The following is a 15,637-nucleotide window of genomic DNA, read 5'->3' as shown; positions in this document are numbered from 1 at the left end:
TTGGATTAAAATTCTAGCAGCGTGCAACAGTAACTAAAACACCACTCGATCGAGGTCGTGGTTTGGTGATCAAAATTTCAAAGATCATTTGTTTTGTAAAGAAATTTCTTACTGGAGTAGACTATATGACTTGGAGAGCAATTAAATCTTATATAAGTTGTATCGAGGGGATAGTATTATAGAGACTCAATAATATCTTCCGGCTACATTGGTCAGTCTCCTGGTAGGCAAAAAGGGCATAGTATATGAAAATACTCGCAACTACGTGATGTGCCTTTTGTGCTTCCTATTACCCGTGGTGGAGCATAATGTTGCGTGTTTTTTTGTTGTTGTGTACAGGTCGTAGCCAATGTCAGAACGTTAGCTCATGCATACGAAATGAACCTCCGGTGGTTGTTCTGACTTCGTGCTTGTGTGTCATTTTTGGGGATTGTTCTTTCCAATATCACCCCAAAGGTTATGCGGGTGAGGTAAAGTGAAAAAGAAAAATAAGAGTGTTTGTGCGAAGGAGAGAGAGAGAGAGAAAGAGAAGAACTAAACAAGGAAACGGACACAATATTCATCGCTGGAGCACATCCGCAGTACCGTGTGGCTCGTTGCTTGTTCGGTCGTTGATGTCATTCGTTTTGCTCAGTGTTTACTTTCAGGCTTTAAGATGCCCTTAAGAGGTTGTATCGTTACACACGGTAGTGGCATTTGACGAAGAAATAAAGAACGTTGAGTTCAATTGTTTCAATTCTCTACACAGTTAGGTGTTAACCGATTATTTCACGGAGGTTTCTAAAACGGGTCGAATTAATTGCTACTTCCTCTTTCTGAGGCAATCAAATGCCTTGCACAATTTGTTTTAACGCTTGTCATGTCACCCAACCTTCCCAAAAATGGTGTACCCCCTTTCCGAGAGAGACACTTTTAGAATAGGACTATCCGTTATACTCCAAATACGAATGGTGGTAATTCTGTTGCTGAAGCACGTAGAACAACAAGACTTATTGTAGACTGACGGAATGCAATGGCGCCAACTGGACCTCGTTACTTATATCCGGTAACTTACTAATGAGTCAACAAACGTCCATCGTGTGCCCTAAAGCCTTCAATTCTTTTTTTAATACTCTTTCATTGGCGCGAGAGCGAATGAAATCACACATTTTCGGTCGGAACCGATTGTTCGATGATGAGATCATAAAGTAGTTTTATTGTTGTTTGAAGCATAGGACTATCAATTCTAGACTTCTGCGGGTGTGAAATAGAGAAGAATGGTTTGAAATTTGTTCATATTAAATATTCTAATGGTCGTTTTGGGATTTAAATGGGGTAATGTTGATTTGAGCTTTTCTCATATTGAGCTTTGCACCACTAGCTGGATCCCACTTGATAACACGTTCGTCGGTACTACGTTACATCAGATAACGTCCCGGAAAGACGATAAGAGCTCACTCATAACGGTGATTTGATGTCGAAATAGTTGGAAGTGCAATATCTTCTTGCGCACAGTTCTAGCAACACGCATGTACCCGCCCGGTTCCAGCGTTACTTTTTCCGCCGGATGTTTATCCACCAACCTTGAGCGGGCTCAAATGGCTAAGAACAAAACAAGTACGATGTCCAAACGCCTGACCGTGGGTTGTGTTATGTCCCTGGCCGACGGCGCATGAAAGTTTGTTGTTTGGTCTGTTTGATGTCGGGTTGGTTGGTTGACGACAAGTTTGTTATGACCGAATTTGCCTAACAATTTTTTCACACCGTTCTGTACAAAACATTTTTGTAGGGTGTTTGAATAGTTTAGTGGTACAAAGTTTGACCAAGATAACAATAGTAGGGCAAACAAAGGTCTCTACACTTGAATTATGACTTTATGCCTTAGAATGATGCTTCATTGGGATGGCAGTGCTATCGACTAAATTTTTAAATCATGTGGTAGTATAATACATTAATAAAGGTTTCTTTTACGGCATGTCCAAAAAATGAACCCGTAGTCAACGAGTGACTAATTTTAAATGTCGTGATGCAAAAAAATAAAAAATCAAAGTCATGCTTCAGCTCAAAACCTTCCACGCTACTTTTTACTGCTACGCTTGTCGTTCCAATCTTTTGCGACAGCGCTATTCACCTCCAGGAGACAAATGACATTTGTTTTGACATCTTTCTTTTTAGCCGGTCGTGATCGTGAGCAGCTTCTGAGCTGCGATTTTATATTCCACCAATCGGTAGCGGTAACGGTTGTGAACAATTGGCCCCTCGGTGGGTTGTCGCTCGATGATACTGAATGGGTTTCGTAATCCGACCATAATCCGGGACCACCACGAGGATAAACGCCTTTGACTTTCGGACGTTCTCAGACCAGTGTGGAAGGAAATGTGAACTTCTTGCAGGGAGTTCTGGGGAAAGTGGATGGTGCGGTGCGATAGAAACGTGATCGTGCCGATCGTCAGTTTTACAATCCGCTCGGGTGTTCCTGTCATAGCGCGTGGTTTAGTGTGTTGTCTTCTAAATCAGATCATAGTTGGAAAGGCCTGTAGTAAAACTATTGGAGCAAAGCAAGGCTAAGGCGAACAAGAAGAGTTTCTTTTCCGCATAGAAATAGGAAATAAATTTTACGGGCCATAGTAGAGATAGAAAGCTGGTTGATCTCATAGCGCGTAGTTGATAGACACTCTATCGGCACTCCCTCTGCGCTTTGAGTTGTCTATTGGACCAAATTCTGCTAAGTTATGCTTAAACTCTTGCCATGTGGTTCACCTTTGATAAGGTTTTTGTTAATATCAACAAAAAAAATGATTATGTCACGAACGATGCATCAAACGCTTCGTTTCAAAACAACCAACAAGTATCAGTAAGATGCATTTACTTTCATTTGTCGCCAAAACAAGAGACATTGTACGACATCGTTTCCCTTAGCCCAAAACCTGCCCAGCTCCGCACAAATGTATTCATATGTATTCAAATGAATTCACATTACAGTTTTACGATACAGCTCTAGTTTGGTGGGAAGTTCGCGAAACTCAACCCCAAACCTGCATCCTGCGAACGGCTGCCAAGCACTCCCGGTATTAGTTTAAAGACCGTTCCCCGTTTAGCAATTCGGATACGATTTATTTCCCATTCGGGCGGGTTGGCTTGCATGACGTTTTACGACTTGTTAGGCCGCATGGAAAATTTGCATGCCGACCGTCGAACGTTTAATTGTCGTCCATCGCCGGGACAGGCGGGAAAGACAAATTTCGCGTACACCGTGGACCACCGGCTACGAGCGCTCGCCACGGATGGACTAGATTTGGCCAGTTCTTTGGCGGGTTCGTACCCCGGGCAAGATGGTGTAAATCGGCAGAAGATCAATCGTGTAGCGCAAATAGTTCACCGGTGTGTCGTAAAGCGATAAAACAGTGTGCTGTACGAAAGTTGTACGACAGGGAAACACAAATTATGTCCAATATTAATCAAATGGGAAGCAGCATTAATGAGGCGACATGGGTGCCCGTTTGCGGGTTCTTTATGGGATTTTAATGAGCTTAATAGTTCCGTCATCGGTCGGTTAAAATTATTTTTAAATCATATCGCGCGCGACTGTACAAACAACCAAGTAGAAGAAGCTATGGATATCTGCATCCTGTGGATTGGAAAACCTGTTTCCTGAGTCTATCTCCGATTTATTGATTATTTATGGTTACAAATAGATGTTCCAATGTTGAGCTTCACTTAAGAAACGAGACAACTACGTCTGTGCTAATGTACTCTGTATGCAAATGCTCGAAGGTTACCGTTTGTTCTTGAAATCGCTTACTAGTGCGAGGTAAACTTTTATCCGATCGCTCCACAGTTTGTTATGTCCGGAAGATCTTTGCCCTTACACTTCTTCTGCCACATGACCCACTCGTTGAAACCTTTCTGCTGCTGAATCATTTTGGAGCATTTGATTGCGTTGGTTATATTGTCCGTTACTAGATCTGCAATGTAAGAATTAAACCCATAGTTTGAGTGCAAGTTATGGCTGGCATAAGCGGTTAACGTTACCTTCGCATTTCATGTTACATTTGCCACCTTTGTAGCCCACGCGGCACCATTCCTTGCTGTTGATTTGAAAGATGCCGTAGTTAGCGCTTTGATTGGGCAACGATGTAGTCTTGGCAGAGTCCAATCCACTGACAGCAATCGCCAGACAGACCCAGTGTCCCTGATACGTCCGGCTAATCCCGTTTGCGGTCAGTTGTTTGGCGAGTTCACATTTCGTGTAGATCTTGGCGTTAATTACCGCTGGCAGGCAGATTAGGAACAGACTGACAATAGTCCACGGGATCTGCTTTGCAGCCATCGTCAAATGTGTGGAACTGTTTCTGGAACAAGATGCAAATTGCTACAGTGTTGTTCGATCGCGATGAGGAGTAAACTTCTACACCCAACGAAACGTAAGTTCTAGCAAACACCCTAAAAATTCTCTCCACCATTCACCAGCACAAGAAAACAAGCGGAAAGGAACGGAAAGCGTCGTGACATCACAGGTTTGTTGCCGTGGATCGTTGGTTAAAAACAAAGTTCGTTTAACGCCGTCGTTGCCGGCTTCGGAAGACCTTCACGAAACAGGTCTGCCGAACAGCTGTGTTGCTTTAACCTTTTCCGCGTTTGCGGTGTTGCTTTTTTCGGGTAAGGTTGCTGCGATCCGTTTGTATTTTGGATCAACTTTTAGGGCAGCTCTTAATGTACACGCAATGCTCACAACACGCTCTGTCAGATTAAATAATGAAGTTCTGCTAAATCCTATCAGCTCTCTGTTTGCATAGATAAGACAATGTTGTTTGCATAGAACTCTCACGAAAAACACTCACTTCAACCAAACGTAAATCTGGACACTGGTTTCCGATTCTCGTGCGGTTTGTTGACGTTCGCCTTCGCCGGAGAGTACGCAACGATGCGTGATTTCCGGTTTGTCACTAAGTACCGCTGGAGCTACTTACGCCAGCCGTGCTGCGCAGACACGCGTTTTATAGTTAAGCACGTACACACCGCGAACACTTGACAGTGCCCTGGGGCTTTCGAATGGATCCGCTGCGTAGCGGGTGTTTAAACACGGTTCTGGACGGTGTTACGGGAGCGGTAGCGAGATGTGGAACAACGTCAGACACACTAGTGCGCGCGGTGTTCGAACACAGCATGCTCCCCCCAGTCGCGTGTGTTTCGTTGGAAGGGTACCACGTTAGAACCTGTACCGTTCCCATCCAGTTGAGGTGGTATTGGTTACGGCACTGTGAATCTTTACTATCATTTTCAATCCACCCAGAGTACGAGCATGGTGTCCACGTTCGGGGAAAATGGTATCAGTTCTGGGAAGGTTAGCGGGTTTGAGTTCTGTAACATATTATGAAACTATTCAATTTTTCCTTTGAAAATGCTCTATCAAGATCGGCTGTAATAATCGCGGTGTGTTTTCTTGATGAATATAACATAAGTAGAAATGCAACACAAACATTGTTGATAGTGAATGTTGCTGCTCATGTCCATTACACTGTGGCACTGATGTTCCCGTGTGGGGGTTAATTCTATGAAGATGATCAAACCAAAGATGCTTATCTTGTTGCGAACTAGATTACTACGTACTTGGAAGGAAGGGGGTGGTGTATGTATACACTAAAACAGTCACTTTACATACATGCACCATTTACTTTTACGTTCGGTCTATTACTGACGCGTGATATTGTTTGGATTTCGTTACTGTACCGGGGAATCCCAATGCGCACTCCAAACTCCCAGTGCATAAAAGAGCGAGATTGTGTTGAAATGTAAACAATAACAAGTTAATCGTCCAGCATTGCGATATCGGTGTGTTCCGGTGTGCATCGCTAAATAGGAAAGCATCTCTCGTTGAGATGGAGAATTGTGTTAGCTTGGTAATTGCTGTAACAAAAGTGTGTACACTACCGATTGCAAGGTAGTGTTGGTGTTGGTAGCAAGGAAACATGAATCGGGCAATGCGTGTAAGTGGTCGCAATGACATATTAGTGTGATAAGTGGCTTTTAATGTCTCTATTTCGGCACTTAATGGCGATGGAGAGGTGTGATATCAAATATCGACTGATATGCAATGGTATCGGGGTTGGCCGTTGTTATCTGGGCACGTGAATCAGGTTAAATATTTTATTTGGTACAGTTTGATGTTTGTCTACTAACAATGTAATGGTCCCTGTCGCCATGCCGTATCTAATTCCAGCAGGATGACAAATCAGGTAGCGTCTTCTGCTTGCAGCGGTTGACCCATCCTTTCCACGCACCGAAACCGCTGTCATTGTAGATCTGCTTGGCACACTCAATATCGTCAGCAAGATCATCGTTCAGGAAGTCTGCAACAAAACAAGCGCGGAAAGCGTAGTGAAGAAAATTAATAGCCAGAATAATAGGACGCATGATCACTTAATCAACCTCAAAACACACCAGAAATGTGTGTTGATTGAATTAAAATAATTTTACACCGGAAGCGATGATACCGGTTTCCGTTGTGATTTGCAAAGCTAATAACACACGATGTGTCGATAGTTGGTGGTGTGAATCCCTTTTTTCGCGCGTATCGCTGTTTCACAATCTTCAACTATTTCAAATGTCCAATTTGCCACCAACACGTGCCTTCTCGAAAATAGTAACCATCGGTGTGTGTGCGATTCCCTTTTTTTCGCGTTGTTTCCGCCTATTAAGAGCCTAATGAGGTGTCCGCATGCGTATATCTTTCTTGGTAAGATTTATAGCGATTCGCTAAGTGGAACTTATCGACAGTGGTTCGTGTTAACTCACCTTCACACTTCTTATTGCAACGACCACCTTTACGTCCTTCGCGACACCAGGTTTTGCTGTTAATCTGCAAATGGCAAGATAAAACTCGGTGCATTAATCACACCTAATCCGATAGAACCTGCTTCCGGAACAACGTTGACCACATACCTGGAAGATACCGTAGCTAGCGGACTCATTATCCAGTGTGGTCACTTTGCTAGTGTCACCTCCACTCTCGGCCATTACCAGGCAGACCCCTAAGCGGAAGAAATCAATTAGTTTTGGGATTGTCTGTTCACAACGCAGAGTACAATTATTTTACGTACAATTGGAAATGAGTGAGCGTGAAGAAATCTTCTGCTTGTCCAGCGTTCTAGCAAGAGGGCACTTTTCGTACATCTTTCCCTCGGATAAGCTGTGCAGTGTAAACAACATTAAAACTACACTGATCGTAGACGCAGTACGGAAGTTCTGACGTTTCGAACGCATCGTGAGATTGTTGGCACTTTTTATGCCTCGTCTATCTGTTTTAACTGCACGCCAACTGCTTCGGCGTCTCCGAGAAACTCAGGCAGACTGACTGACCTCGTTCGAGTGATTCCCGCCGGAGACGCAAATCGCTAGAATTCACGCGTTCCCGAGATCGCGTAGAGATGGAATTAGAGCCCGTCGCCTCGGGTGCTGTTTGTTATGAAACATTTGATGGAGGGCCTAATGGTCTAATCGGCTGAGGGATCAAAGTGCATCAGTAATACAACCGTAATGTTGATGAAAATGCTCAGAATGACCTACCCCAGGAGATGTAAAAGACAGCGAACAAGTTTGCAGTCGAAGTTAATTTATTTGAATGAACTGGACATATAATGTATGCTGGTTTAGTTTACGTAACCCTTAGTAGCATTGCATGAATGGCGAATTGTGGTTCGATATCAGTCAGAAACCTTACCAGAATTAACGAGCATGACGCTCAATTTTGTTGTAATAAGTAATCTTGATTTTGCAGTGTTAACTGACAGAGTGTTTTTTTTTTTTTGCATTATTTTGTTCTTTGCAGATTTCAATTACTCTACACATGTCTAGTCGTAGGGCAGCTGATTGCCATCGGATATGGTGCGGAGATTATGACAGCAGGCATTGCCGGTGGGGGAATGGCATCCAGCAGCAATCGTACATCGTCTAGTCAATCTGCGTCAGCACCATCCGCCTACCAAAGCACACCGTTGAGGACAGCGCGTCCAGCATCTAGTTTTAGCAGTAGCATCATTACCAACATTACCACAGACTCCGCTACCAACACAACAACCGCCTTTAGCAGTAGCAACCGAACAAAAGACGACTTGGCGCAGGATGCACAGGATGCATTCGGGACGACGTGGACCGCCCGGAAGTTTGTGAACAAACCGATCTACGATCGGAAATCGGCCTTTGGTAAACGTTTCGAAGGTGCTCTCCAACCACGAACCAGAGATCTGGGAGACTGGCGATGTCCAAATGTGTCCGAGGGCGCTAATTTGGAGTGCAGTTGTGACTTACCCCACACGTTACGCTGCAGTGGCGATTTACATGGGTTGGAAGTGATAGCCGATAGCTTACGCCGTTCGCCATACGAAGTATCTTTGCTGGACTGTACACTCAAGAACGTGACCAGCATCAGTGATGCGAACATCTTCCAAAATGTGTCACTACAAGGTTTGGTGATCTCGTCCGGCGAGATTAAGCGAGTGCACAGGCTCGCGTTTATCGGTATTCGAACGCCACTGCAAGCGCTCGGTCTACCCAGCAACGCGCTGGAAAGCGTCCCTGTGCAGTCTCTCAGTGCAGTTGGGCAGCTCGATCGTTTAGATCTTTCGTTCAACAAGATTAAAGCGCTACAAAATGGCGATTTCTTGACCGTACCGAAACTATCCTATCTCGAACTGAGTAGTAATCAAATATCCTTTATTGCTGCTAAAAGTCTTGTGCCGCTGAAAAATCTGTTGCACCTGAAGCTAAATGGGAATAGGCTGGGGGAGTCACCGGAGAGTCTTAAAGCATTGACTTCTTGCCTGAGTCTTAAGGAACTGCATCTGCATTCGAACAGAATCCGAGGGCCCTTGCTGAACACGACTTTACCACGCATTCGCGGACTAGAGATTCTTTATCTCGACAAAAACACCATCTCAAGCATTCACAACGGTGCACTGGAGGCGTACCCCTATCTGCAGATGCTATCTCTGCGAAGTAATCAAATCGATGTACTACAAGATCATGCATTCTCCGGCCTAGCCTCACTCCAAATGCTTGATCTGGGACATAATGGGATCGTTACCATTTCGGACGCATCTCTCAAACATCTACCGCGCCTCATTATCCTCGATCTTACGCACAACTTCCTGCGTGCATTGACGGCCGACGTGGTTGCACCGTTGCCTGCCTTGAAGGAGCTCCGACTGGACGGCAACGACATTTCGCTGATTGCTGAGAACGCACTAGTGAACGCGACGCAACTGCACAGTCTATCGCTGGAGAGCAACCCACTCGTGTGTGATTGTACGATGAGACCATTCTTGCGTTGGTTAGCCGGGGCACGACCTGCTTCGCAGCAGGGTATTTTGGGGGCAATATGTGCCACTCCACCGTATCTGGAGGGTGCCGATCTGTTGCAACTTGCACCGGAAACGCTTACATGTGGCGAGGGCAACAACAAACAGCAGATGGACAATGATACGTTCCAGACGATCGAGGTGATGCTGAAGCTGAAGAATAATGCATCGTATGTGCGAGATGTGGGTGGCGAGATCAGATTGAGAGAAGTAAACTTCACGGACGAGAGTGACGTTTTCTTGAGCTGGCTGCTAGGCACGGACGATTATTCCTGTCGGTTCGTGTACGTGTTTCACACAGACGATCCTGAAACGATACTGTTCAACTCGGAGGTAAGCTAGACGAAGTGATGCTCTGGTTTGAATGGACGTTTGACGATTTGTTTGATTGTAGGTCTCTTGCGTTGTAAAACCGGAAGCACCTGTTACGACCATGGAGTACATCTACAGAGCCAAGCTGCTAGGAGCGTATGATTTACAAAGCAATGTCAGGTGGGGTAGATATTATGGAACTGGTTAGTAATCGTGATGTTAATGTATGCATTTCTCTTTTTAGTTACAAATTTTGTCTAATCATGAAGGAAGACATCTCGAAGGATGAGTATCTCGGTGCCTGTAAGGTGTCCGCATTGCCCCGTCCCCAGATCAATACGGCGAAACAGAAGTCGGTAAAGAAGGAACTTCAAATTAGCACGCGCCAAACCAACGAGTCGGACATTTCGGACTTTGATCGCATCTCCTCCGACTTTCGGCATGACGATCGGAATCGAGACGAGCTGCTGAAGGGTAATACGGACGAAGAGGATGACGTGCAAGATGCAGAAGAAAGCGATCGAATCGATCATGCCGTTCCGGATTCGCTCGATTACAATGATAACAGTGACGCGGACAATGACAGCGACGATGATGAGGATAGCGATGAAAGTGTCGGTGTGCTATCGAACCACATTCGGGACGACCCCGATTTCCGGCAGCTACAGCTAGCGGCTGAAGCGGAAGCGGCACGTCTACCCTCAGTGCACGGTGGCCGTGTGCTTCTCGAGGGATTGGGCACGATCATCATTATCACCAGCTTGGTAGCGTTTATTTGGGGTCTAGTGCGCTTCAAGGGCGAACATCATCACCTGCCGTCGATGGCTAGTTGTTATGCGGTCGACGAACGAAGACGTAGCTCCCACCAGGACGTAGAAAGTCGTAGTCGATACTTTAAGCTACAGGCAACCACCAGTCTGTGAGGTGGTTTTTCCGTTGAGTACGGTGTTTTCAACCCTAAACGCCACCGCGGAGGCGGTTCCGCGGTCAAAGTTCGATCGATTTCAACCGTGCGGAGATGGGGAAACGCGAACAAATTATGTAAATTGTTGTACATAGAGATTTGTAGCGTGTGTAGTCGGTAGGAAAAGGATGTTATTTATGATAGTGGATAAGTCCGGTGCACGAAAAATGTGTGACCCTGAGTGTAAAGATGGCGTGTGTAATGTTTTTTTGTTCGATTAAGGGAGAAATCGTTAACTTTCTGTTGTATTTTACACTTCACGCTGCTACTAATCGTATTGTGCCATGTGGGGACAGTTTGGGACGCGTTTTTGGGTAGGAAAGGTAACTAAAAACGCGCATTGTGTAGTAAATTGCACTTTTTTTGTGAGGATGAAAAACATTTTAAATAAAAAAAGAAAAACATCCTGTCGATCTTAACCAGCGTCATAGAAAAGAGAGTTGTCAGCATCATGCCGAAAGTAGTAAACTCAACTAGTAGTATTATCATGGTGTAATCGTATCGCATATATTTCTCCACAGCTCTAAATTTCCAAAAACCCTCTGCCAGGGTACCTAAAACTTAGTTGCAAACACAATTGTCTACCAATAAATAGGTCCAGCTCATCGATGACGAATGGTTCGTCTGTGTTGCGGTCGTTCCATCAACGCGGCTAAGCTTTGAACGTGAAGTTGGAAATAAAACTAAAACAGTCACTGAAAGATACTCTTGAGATATGCACTAATCTTTCTGTCCATTTCTATTTCAGACCACCACCACTATATGTGCCCCGAATGTACGGACGCTCGGTGCATGGTGTGCGTGTGTGTGTCTGGGTCCAGTGGGTCCCCCCCCCCCCCGCTAGGCACTTAATGATTTCGATCCAAAAAACCACCATCCTGTGGCTGTATGGTGATTGCGCCGGTTACGAACTAGCAGTCTGCACGGTTACGGTTGCCCCTGGGAAGGTAGTACCACTGGCCGTTCCCATACCCTTGACGCGATTGCCGTTTGCATCGACCGTCGGTTCCGGTGTTGCCGAGCCGGTTGCCGGTGCAATCGTTGCTACCGTGGTTAGATCCATCGTAACGCCGCGGGTTTGATGTAGCTGGGCCGGTTGTTGACCGGCGCCTACCGTATGTGGTCGTGGCAAGGACGGTGGAACAACCATTTCCGGCACGAACGTTTCCACCTTGGGATAGTACGCCGGGAGTCGTATCACTTCTTCGTAGGACGGAGGTGGTTCCAGGGCAACTGAAAAAGAGCGCGGTCGGTACACGTGACAAATGGGCGGTCATTCCTTTGCGATGTTGGCACTACTTACCCATGCCGTTGCCGGGATAGATGGAACCATCGTCACCGATGAAGGCCGCATTCGAGTGTGTGACACTGGCCGGGGCACGCTGTCGGTGTTGAGCGATGGTACCATGCTCGAGACAGCTGTACACACCACTGTAGTTGTCCCGGTGCAGTGACATAATGTCGTAAAGGTTGGACCCGATCTGTACCACATGGACCGGTTGGGCCATCTCCTCCTGCTCGGCCAGCCTTTTGGCGCGTGCTTTCTTGCATTTCAGTATGATAATAAGTAGCGCCCAGGCCAACACCAGTATAAGATAGAGGAATATGATCATGGTTGTGTTGGGTTCTGTTTGGTCCGCAGTCCGACGTTCACACCCTACAGGGAGCTTCACAAATGAATCTTAACCAGCTTCGACCGGCAACGACGTCGAGAATCTAGAGAGAGAGAGAGAGAGAGAAGACCCGAACGAGATGTTAGAAATGTTTCTCAGAGATGAAATTGATAATCATTCCGTATGCTGATCCCGTTGTGAGATCTGTATTGCTTGAATGACTTGCACAGCACCGTACAATGACGCACACATTGGGTCGCATCGTTCGGCTTGACAGATCGATCGTGATCGGACAGGAAACTTAACAATACTGCACTTTGAATATCTTAGCGCCTCAATGTGATTTAGCAAAGCGTTATCAGCGCTCTTAGGTGACGTGTTACAATGAATCAACCTACTTCGATGATGCATTCTGGAAACGAGAAACTCGGGAAAAAATCATTAGCAAACGTGCCCACTTCCCGTTCTTTGGTGGTGAAATACCTTCAAAGCACTGCGGTCTCAAGGATTATGCACGTGTAACCTTCGCAGCTGGAAAGAGCACCGATGCCGGCAGCCACGAAATCCGGAAGTCAATTTGCATAAACCTTCCCCTGGTGGATTCTTCCCCCAAACACACGTACGGTGCAGAATTTATGGTCAGCGTGTTACCGCGATTGCATTTCTTCGTTGCATTTTTAGTCTAATTCGGTTCTAATATGGAGACGATTGTGAGACTACGGGTTTGAATTTATTCAGATCCCTAGCGAAGGTCACTCGTTCGTAGCTGGCACTAGATGGTATCCCCACGCGTGCAGGGTCACCGTCCACCCATGGAGCTGCTAAATAATGTTTAGCGAGTTTCGTGAGAGTTGCATTTAAGCTTCACCGTCAAAAAGCTTTAATGGTTGAAGTTTTCTGTTAAGTTGAAATTCAACAACGTGCACAACCGTAAAGTGAAATGTAATGCGACCAGTAATTCCAGGGGAGGTAATTCCGCCGGGACAACCAGCAAAAGGGTTGTTTTAATTTGAGTTTCACAGAAACGACGGTCCCCCAGCTCGTGTGGTACATTAATTTAATGAAAGTAAATGCGTCTGAGGTGAGAAAGCAAGAACGCTACTTTTATTTTTATCCTTGCTCCCCATTTGCTACCGAGTGTCAATCCGAGGTCTGGACCGTTTGCATAATTTAACGACACAATTTTGCCTCTCCAGCCAACAGAATGCCAAACGCCCTTCCGGTCGAATGTTCCGGAACCTGTTTCCAGCCTTGGCGAGCATGGATACAGACGAAACGCCATTTTTATGTGCTGACCGAAGCCAATCGGTGCAATTTATTGCAATTCTGGTGCGATAACAGAAGACACACGGTGCATGAGAAATTTCACTGGAAAGCAGCAGCTAACTGACAGGTCTGAATGATGGATCGGAGGGAATACCACGTGGTCAGCTAGGTCTGTGACTGGCTAGTTGCAATGAAACGGACCGCGGCAATTAATGTAATTCATTGCTTCATTTCAATCGATCAAGATGTGTATTGAATTGGTTGGAAAAAAGGGAAGTTTCACCACAGCCCAACGGTAGCAGACTCAAACGAAAGGGAGTTGTAGAAAACCCTTTTGTGAGGTTGGAGCATAAGTTGTAGTGCTTTTACAGAGAGTGTTATTTTTTTAATTTTTGGACCCCTTTAACTGTCTAGCGCTTTCGACTCGTCTAGTTCCGATACGAACAGTGGTAGTTCTTTCTTCATGTCAGAATATTTAGAGTGTTTTGAAATAAACCCTAACTGAACAATAAAATAGTTTCATTAGAATAACCAATATTTGCCACGGGAGCGTTCTCAACCGAGATTCGAACACCCGACCGGGCAGGCCTGTTTAGCCTAGCATTACCGATTTAACTATTTCGCTGACCTCACATTGTATGCGTCATAGGTCAATAAATATCAACCAACGTATTCGGCAAATCGATACAACAAATCAAGTTAAATGGCTCACAGACCATTGAATTTGTGCGCAAGCTTTCCTAATCAATTGTCCACTATTTTAAGGGGATATAGCAGGTGATTTTCTCTCCCATTCCTTGCATGCACGATTGGTCCGTGATTTATGTGCGCTGCCCCCATTCATTCACCAGATTTTAGATCGGCATTTCACGATTAGATAGGGTCACACGTCGGTAGCACACACACACACCGGCATGATTTATCATTAGGTGAGTTTTGGGGAGAAAATGTGATACAAAAGTGTCTAACGAGCTTCGACAGTGTGTATGTGAGCATTAGGACGCTGGACATATCTGCCGCACACAGCGGGCGGATGTTTATTGGCATGGCAAGATAATACCCGGTTTAGGGTCTAGATTTTGGATTAAGAGCGATAATTTAGCCGGCGAGCGGAATAAGCACGCGTCACGCAGTTTCGAGTGCCCCGTGTGTAGTTAAACTATTTAGCAAACCGCAGTCCAATACACCCTTTTTGCGTGGCCACCGGAAGAAGGACAGGACACACGGGGAATGTGTTTCACTGTTTCGTGGTCTGCCACGCCGGGAGTTTTTCGGTGCGTGTGGGATATGTCCAAGTGCTGTCTGGACACACGCCGTCCAACACTAATGAGTAATTAAGCTTATGAGCTAGATGACCAAAACCGTGGCCGCCGGATTGGGTCAGATTTGCATAGCCACGAACGATGAGTACGTAGTTCCCTCAAACTCTAGACGCCTGGGCAAATAATTGGACACACAAACACACACTCTAATCAGCACGGTAATGCGTTATAAAAGCAAGCGAAATGAGAATTAGCCGAAACCACCGTAGCCCATTCGGTTGGTACGCGGTCTAATCTCCAATCAAGTTTACACGCACTAACTACGTTCAATAAAATCGAACACACCCATTGGGGCCGGTTGGGGTAGGTAATGCGTGAAGATACTGTTTGCCTGTTTGCCAAATACTTACAGCTCTTTATCAGATTAACACGCCGCTCGGTACGTGACCATGTGGCCATGGGTGTGTATTGTTAGGTTGGGCTTGGGAGTTTAGGTGACAATTGACATGGAAGAGGATGACGGAAGTTAGAAAAAACCCCGGTGTAGTGAAATTCAAATGAATCAAAGCAGCCAGATAGGCTCCAAGATATTCAAGTTCAAGGTGGGAAATCCAAGACGGAGAAACTCTACAATGTTTCTGGCATTCTGGGTAATTCCAATGCAAAAAGTGATGGAACATTTTATTTTGCTACCAAGAAATAATTAATTAAATCACCTTTTCAATAAAGAAAACACATTTCTCCTCATCGCATGAGTCAAGCGGCAATTCCTCTCACAGGGGATGCTCGCACACGCGCCTTTCGGATTCGCGACTTTTCGGTGATAATCGAAAGTTTCGTTCAATGTCCGAAAAAACTCATTTCATTACCCTTAGCTCCAAGCCT

At 45.5% G+C, this 15,637-nt stretch overlaps 3 protein-coding genes and 1 pseudogene across 3 annotated transcripts; 1 reads left to right on the top strand and 3 right to left on the bottom strand.

Moving 5' to 3' along the window:
- Positions 1-3,798: 3,798 nt before the first annotated feature.
- LOC128713231 (lysozyme c-1-like) lies at positions 3,799-5,071 on the bottom strand (annotated as a pseudogene).
- A 1,118-nt stretch (positions 5,072-6,189) lies between these two features.
- Positions 6,190-7,242, bottom strand: LOC128716321 (lysozyme c-1-like). The gene is made up of 4 exons (XM_053811241.1): positions 7,080-7,242; positions 6,922-7,010; positions 6,775-6,838; positions 6,190-6,329 (listed from the first exon to the last, which is right to left on the bottom strand). The coding sequence occupies exons 1-4, from the start codon at positions 7,240-7,242 to the stop codon at positions 6,190-6,192; spliced, it is 456 nt and encodes a 151-aa protein (XP_053667216.1).
- Positions 7,243-7,811: 569 nt separating this feature from the next.
- On the top strand, positions 7,812-10,570 carry LOC128712141 (uncharacterized). The gene is made up of 3 exons (XM_053807036.1): positions 7,812-9,668; positions 9,730-9,827; positions 9,892-10,570. The coding sequence occupies exons 1-3, from the start codon at positions 7,875-7,877 to the stop codon at positions 10,568-10,570; spliced, it is 2,571 nt and encodes an 856-aa protein (XP_053663011.1). The 5' UTR covers positions 7,812-7,874.
- Positions 10,571-11,515: 945 nt separating this feature from the next.
- On the bottom strand, positions 11,516-12,224 carry LOC128714794 (uncharacterized). The gene is made up of 2 exons (XM_053809674.1): positions 11,915-12,224; positions 11,516-11,844 (listed from the first exon to the last, which is right to left on the bottom strand). Exons 1-2 carry the CDS (start codon positions 12,222-12,224, stop codon positions 11,516-11,518), a joined length of 639 nt encoding a protein of 212 aa, XP_053665649.1.
- Positions 12,225-15,637: the final 3,413 nt, after the last annotated feature.

This window comes from Anopheles marshallii, chromosome 3 (genome assembly GCF_943734725.1).
Source record: "Anopheles marshallii chromosome 3, idAnoMarsDA_429_01, whole genome shotgun sequence".
Classification (NCBI taxonomy): domain Eukaryota; kingdom Metazoa; phylum Arthropoda; class Insecta; order Diptera; family Culicidae; genus Anopheles; species Anopheles marshallii.
The sequence above is the reverse complement of the archived record's forward strand: the minus strand, read 5'-3'. Positions and strand labels throughout refer to the sequence as shown.

Excerpts from the sequence above, each read along its gene's own strand:
- LOC128716321 (XM_053811241.1), bottom strand. The coding sequence starts at position 7,242 with ATGCGTTCGAAACGTCAGAACTTCCGTACTGCGTCTACGATCAGTGTA. Across the intron at positions 7,011-7,079 it reads ACGCTCACTCATTTCCAATT|GGGTCTGCCTGGTAATGGCC; the intron begins GTACGTAAAATA and ends TCTTCCGCTTAG. Across the intron at positions 6,330-6,774 it reads TTGCAATAAGAAGTGTGAAG|ACTTCCTGAACGATGATCTT; the intron begins GTGAGTTAACAC and ends GTTTTGTTGCAG.
- LOC128712141 (XM_053807036.1), top strand. The coding sequence starts at position 7,875 with ATGACAGCAGGCATTGCCGGTGGGGGAATGGCATCCAGCAGCAATCGT. Across the intron at positions 9,669-9,729 it reads CGATACTGTTCAACTCGGAG|GTCTCTTGCGTTGTAAAACC; the intron begins GTAAGCTAGACG and ends GTTTGATTGTAG. Across the intron at positions 9,828-9,891 it reads GATTTACAAAGCAATGTCAG|TTACAAATTTTGTCTAATCA; the intron begins GTGGGGTAGATA and ends TTCTCTTTTTAG.
- LOC128714794 (XM_053809674.1), bottom strand. The coding sequence starts at position 12,224 with ATGATCATATTCCTCTATCTTATACTGGTGTTGGCCTGGGCGCTACTT. Across the intron at positions 11,845-11,914 it reads CTATCCCGGCAACGGCATGG|TTGCCCTGGAACCACCTCCG; the intron begins GTAAGTAGTGCC and ends GCTCTTTTTCAG.